This window comes from Ctenopharyngodon idella, chromosome 3, assembly GCF_019924925.1.
Source record: "Ctenopharyngodon idella isolate HZGC_01 chromosome 3, HZGC01, whole genome shotgun sequence".
NCBI lineage: Eukaryota > Metazoa > Chordata > Actinopteri > Cypriniformes > Xenocyprididae > Ctenopharyngodon > Ctenopharyngodon idella.
Genome location: NC_067222.1, coordinates 41,826,022 through 41,832,021, shown reverse-complemented (window position 1 = coordinate 41,832,021; position 6,000 = coordinate 41,826,022). Strand labels below are relative to the sequence as shown.

General features: G+C 38.1%; 1 protein-coding gene across 1 annotated transcript in view; it reads left to right on the top strand.

Moving 5' to 3' along the window:
* The first annotated feature begins 493 nt into the window (after positions 1 to 493).
* The window catches only part of fam20ca (FAM20C golgi associated secretory pathway kinase a), a 72,237-nt gene continuing 66,730 nt past the window's right edge, over positions 494 to 6,000 (top strand). The window contains exons 1-2 of the mRNA XM_051886065.1: positions 494 to 1,525; positions 5,755 to 5,936. Coding sequence (XP_051742025.1) covers positions 972 to 1,525; positions 5,755 to 5,936 — 736 coding nt within the window. The 5' untranslated portion in view covers positions 494 to 971. The remainder of the gene's footprint in view (positions 1,526 to 5,754; positions 5,937 to 6,000) is intronic.

Sequence of the window (6,000 nt, the reverse complement as noted above, 5' to 3'; positions counted from 1 at the left end):
AGGTAATGATGACCCCAGCAGATCATAATCTTAATCATAATCATAATCAATATCCCTATCTTAAAGGGATAGTTACCCCCAAATAAATATTTTGCCATCATTTACTCACCCTTGTGTCGTTCCAAAACTGTACGAATTTCTTTTTTCAATGAGGGTGAATTCACCTTAATTGGGACACTTTTTCCAGGTCATCTCAATGGCAAAATGAAGACATGATTTTCATTTCGACTGATTTCTTAAACATACAAATGGTCAAAAATTTTAAGAACATTTGATTAATATATTTCCCTTAATATTCACATTGTATCTACTGATATATTAAGCATTATGTAATGTTTTTTACTATAGTTTTACCACCACCAATCACCAGTAACGTTAAATCTAATGCGCATGAGCGCCCTCTGTCTTCACAGAAAGGAACTGCACTAACATTCCAAGCCGAATATCTTTCGAGTCGCTCTTCCTTGAGTCTCTGGACTCTCAGCCAATCTGAACGCTGTGACGAGGAGAGGCAGGATCCCAATATTTAACACACAGGGCACTGATACATCTACACCTGTCACTGACTGCTCTTCATGAAGAACTAATGCACTTTATCTCCCTCTTCACATACTGCAGAAATCCACACATGGGACTGCTGATCCGACATCCGTGCGGTTCTTGAGAAGTCAAACGGCGGTTTTCTCGTGCTTTGTCATTATTTACCGGGACATTTTACAGATGCGCTTTATCATGTTGAACTGAAGGTGTAAGGATGCGACAGTACATCTGATATAAACCAAAATCATCCGCGCAACTATGCCGAAGAGAAATATTTCTTGATACACCTGGAAACACCAGGATGCAGAAGATTTTTGCACCTGATTTTTGAACATGGATCTCCCATCATAAGGAGGATTACAGTAGGACACCACATGCGCCCTTAAATATCCTTTATTATAGGCTGTATTATATTGTGGCAAGGTATAAAAATGATCCTTTTCCGTAAATTTCGCGTTTTGATTTTAATGGTGTTTCTGGTCGCCTGCACCATGCACATCATGATAGACCTGTTACCCAAGCTGGAGAAGCGCGCGGCGGGCTCGAGCTCCAGCGCTGGAGGAGGAGGCGGCTGCTCCTGCGCTCACACCCCGGGCGAGGAGCCTCGGTCCTGGGCCAAACAGCGCGCCAGAGCCGCCGCCGCCGAACCGGGCTGGCCTAATAAACACTCTTTGAGATTACTGCAGGATTTCAGCAATGAACCCAACTCCAATCTCACTTCGCACTCACGGGAGAAAGTGACAGAGAGAGCCGAGTCTGAAAAGAGAGTGAGACAGCTGCAGTTGGGCTCGGAGAAGAGGGGTTTGATGAGAGACACCGTGAACGGACAGAAGCAGAGAGCTGTCCAGGGTTCCTCCAGACTGAAGGCGCTCTATGAGCATCCGCTCTATAAGACTGACCTCCCTCATCTCTCTGAAGATGACACCTTATTCAACCTCAACACTGATATTAGATTCTACCCCAAAGCTGCCGGACAACAAGAATGGCAAGTGCTGCTTTAAACCTGGCGTATTGTTGTTTTGTAATATGTTTAAAAAAGAGCTTTGAAGTCTTGTGTGCACATTTAAAAGAGACCGGGGCTAGTTGTCACACACGGAGGTTGTCAATATTCTGGAAAAGAATGTTGTTGAAGATGACTTATATTACTTTGGAGATTTCATATTTCAAAAAGGAAAAGGTCAAACTGTATATTTGGTGTCTTTAACTATGTACTTAAGTAAAAAAAATAAAAATAAATGTATGGTTCAATGCACTTATTGTGTTCATGTATTGCTGTAGGTGGGATACGGGTAAGGTTAGGGACAGGTTTTATGGTTTAAGGGTGGGTTAAGGGGTATCAAAAGAGTCAACAGTGTAATTTCAGAAATTAATTACAGCTGTAATTACATGTAGGTATATAAGTACATGTATGTACACAATAAGTGCATTGGTTAATCTAAATGTTAGCACATAGTAGCCTATAAAGACACTTAATATGAAGTGGCATGCCTTGCTAAATGGTTCAGTAGGTTTTATTTGTTGATAAAACATGATGTTTCTACAGTATACAAAAATGACTTTTGGTAATAAACCTGTCCTGAGAAATATTGTGACAACTTGCTCCATTCTTGCTTCTAAAGAGATAATATAAAGAAAAGCATTGACAGTGAGTTCTCATATTTAATCCCAAAGCATCAGGAAAAGAAGAATAGAAAGTGCAAGTTTTAATGGCTTTTATGCATATGAAACAATTTCAAGCATCTAGTTACCAAATGACATATTAAGATAATTTTTGCTGTTTCATGAATTGTTTGTGTTTCACAGTTTTCTTGTTTAAATTTAAAGACATTTTTCTCAAATCAGATTTAACAAATATGTGGTCCCATCGTGACAACATGCCTCAGTATGGCTTTTTTGTAGTTAAGAATCTACAATATGTGCATATACATGTCTGAAAGAGTGTTGAAAATCCAAAAGCAACTGGGAAAACTAGAATGGCAAGAATGGCTAGAGCTAAGAAATGTTTCTCACGTCACACCCAGGGGTCATAATTATCTCGTTTTGCCTAAGTAATAATCATAATAAAGTCAGATTCTCAATGGAAATCGAGAACGAAAGTAATAATTAAAAGAGGGACGTACGTCTATTTTTAAATGTAGAGCTAAAAATAAGAGGACATATGTTGTGAAAAGACGTGATACTCTGGCTTTAATAATTTCCAGTTCATACTGACTCATTGTGAGTGTTAAAGCTTTGCTGCTAGCACCCATCTCTGTTCCTCTGGTGTGATGTGTTGTTTTCTTCAGAGCTGTCAGATGCATTAAGCTGAAGGGTTTTTTGTTGGTGTCATGCCCTTTGTTTGCTCCTGTGTCCTCTCTTTTTGTTCTTCACCCGGCAAGCTCTGGCGTCCTCAGGGATATATCTCAGGGAGAGCTGATTCTCTCTGCCTTTAACCATGGCTGAATTAACTAAACATGCCTTTTAACCATGCCTGACTGATCCAGATCCAGATGAACTAAACAGGAACAGTTGAGTTAAAAGGCCATTTTAACAGTGTTTTGTTAATCACTGAAAATACATGTGACAGCCTGTCATCCAGATGCTGTCACATTACAGTTTAATATTGCTTTTCATGTTTTGTTGGAATGCAGTATTTATATATATATAGGCTGAACTCATGTCTTTTTTGCTTGTGTGTTGTTGTGAGGTTAGGGGCCTCAGGGAAATGAAGTACAGCTGATGTATTCAGTCATTCCACTGTCATCACAGTGTGGCATCAGTCCAGCCAAAACATTCAAACATGCTCACCTTCATTTAAATGTTTTAAAGCTTTCACAGTCATCAAACGGTATACTAAATGGTTTTTGGAATTCAGTAATGGAATTCATTGCGGCTAGCATGTTAATATCATTTAAATAAATAAAGCTTAAAACAGTTTAAATAAATGACACTCTCTCTTCAGAGTAAATTGAGGTCAAATAAAGCTGATTTTTTGAAGCACACAGAATCTACACAGAAAATCCTGTAAATTTAGGGTATGTTTACGTGACAGTGATGTACTAAAAACAGAAAAGTCTTTCCATTGCATTTTTTTGCATACAGACGACAACGCTGTGATCTGTGAAAATGACTAAAAAAGCTGTATTATTCATGCCAGGCCAGTAGTTGGCGATGTCACTTTGTAAAGAAACACTACGCTCCTATAGACTGAACATGTAATACGCATGCTTCATTGTTTTCACATATTTGTGCTTTTGTAGTTTACACAGAGACAATAACGGTATCGTATTCAAAAACATGCACTTTGAAACCCGTTTTCAAAACTTTACATTTTCAGGCCCCCAAAATGTGTTGTCGTGTAAATGAACGGCCATAAAAAGTGTTCTGTTTTTAGTTGAAAGCGGTGTCATGTAAACAGCCCCTCAAACAATCATAAAGTCCTGCCCACCCCTTGCATGTTTTTATTAGGTCCCTTGTGAAAAAGAAGCATGATGAATGTACTGGATGTGCACTTCAGTGTACTTCAAATCCTAAAGGTATATTTAAAAATACTGTACTTGCAGATAATATTAATTAAATAAAAGGCCACTTTAAGAGAGTACACGTTAATGACTATACCCTGGTTTCACAGACAGGGTTTAGATTAAGCCAGGATTAGCCTTAGTTTAATTATGGCATTTAAATAGGTTTTATAATTGTGTCTTAGAAAAAACATTACTGGTGTGCATCTTGAGACAAAACAATGACACTAACATATCAGTGAAAGCTGCTTTAAGTTAAAACAGCTCAAACATGCATTTTAGTCTTGGACTAGCTTAAGCCTCGCCTGTGAAACCGTCTTAAGTGTCTTAACACACTTAAGTAGACTTTTAAAAACTGCACGTTATAATAATGTCAAATTGCAAGTTATACTTTAGAGTGCATTTTAAATCATTATGTTTTAATAGTCTTTTGTCATGCTTTAAAACTATGCGTATTTTGATGTGTTGACTAACATACTAAAGAGTACTTGATTATACTGTAATTTGAACTGTAGGTTGTTATTTAATGTTACATTTAAAGTTAATGTATATGCTAAATTGCAACCTTATTATTTCAATACATGGTATTCAATTTTCAAAAGAAATTACATTAAAGTATTTTAGTTTATCATAAATAAACTAAAATGTCAGTACATTCAGCAGTAACTTTAGCCAATATCGTAAAGAAAATACAAGTAATTATGTAATTACATATAAGATGTACTTGAGTCCTACTTAAAGGTGCAATGTGTAAAATTTGGGAGGATCTATTGACAGAAATGCAATATGATATACATAACTATGTTTTCAGTGGTACATAAAGACATAAAGACCTTAGAATGAGCCATTTCTATCTCATACACTGCAGGTCCCCTCTCCATGATAAGTCGTCATTATGCGCCGGCATATTTCTACAGCAGCCCTAAATGGACAAACAGAGCGCATTTCGTCACTATGTTGTTGTTCTTCTAAATCGTACGTGTATTTAGAGGCAGCTTGCATCGTCACTACGTTGAATATGCACGAAGTAGTAGTAGTAATAGTCGTCTGGTTTATTAGAAGCAGAGACCGTAGAAGCAGAAACCTCATTGCTTCACACAAGCTACTCTCTTCTCTCTCAGATGACGACATGTCGGCCAGACGGCCACCGTAGCTTCTTCGAAAGGTAGGGGTGGAAGGGGTGTGCGCCGTTAGTTGCAGTTTGCAACCTCACGGCTAGATGCCGCTAAAATTTACACACTGCACCTTTAAGTGGGTCAAAAAGCACTTTTAAGTTCAGCTAATTGCATTTATATAAATTTAAACTTTAATACATTTTCATTTAATTGTAAATAACATGCAATTAAGTGTCCGAAAACATTTGCACTTATATTACATTTGCACGTATATTTTTTTACGTGATAAGTACACTTTTTAAAAGTATGCTAAAATGTACTTCTTTTTAACAAGGAGTATATTTTATGTTATTACTAAGCTCAGATTCCACCTGGGTCTAGCAATAAGTACTGCTAGTTTGTCTAACTGTATAAAAACTATATTTTACACATTTACACTCATAAAAAATTGCATGGCTTTTATCTAATTTTGAGTTCATCTTAATGTTATAAGACTAAATATATTAGGGAAATTCAGTTCACCCATAATATGGTTTCCTGTTTTCAGGCAGTATGTGTGCTGGTAGTGACTAATGTCCTCCACCGTCCTTTACCGACAGGCATAACGAGGGAAACGTGGAGGAGGAGGAGTACAGTCCGGCAGGGGAGGCCAGTGCTGAGTCATACCCCAACTGGCTCCGCTTCCACATCGGGATTAACCGATATGAGCTGTACTCCAGACACACCCCTGTCATAGCGGCCCTCCTGAAGGACCTGGTCTCCCAGAGGATCACCAGCGTAGGTAGGTTCGGAAACTTCAGGTACAGGACCTGCTCCTGTTTAATGGAACAGCCCAGCTGAAGTGG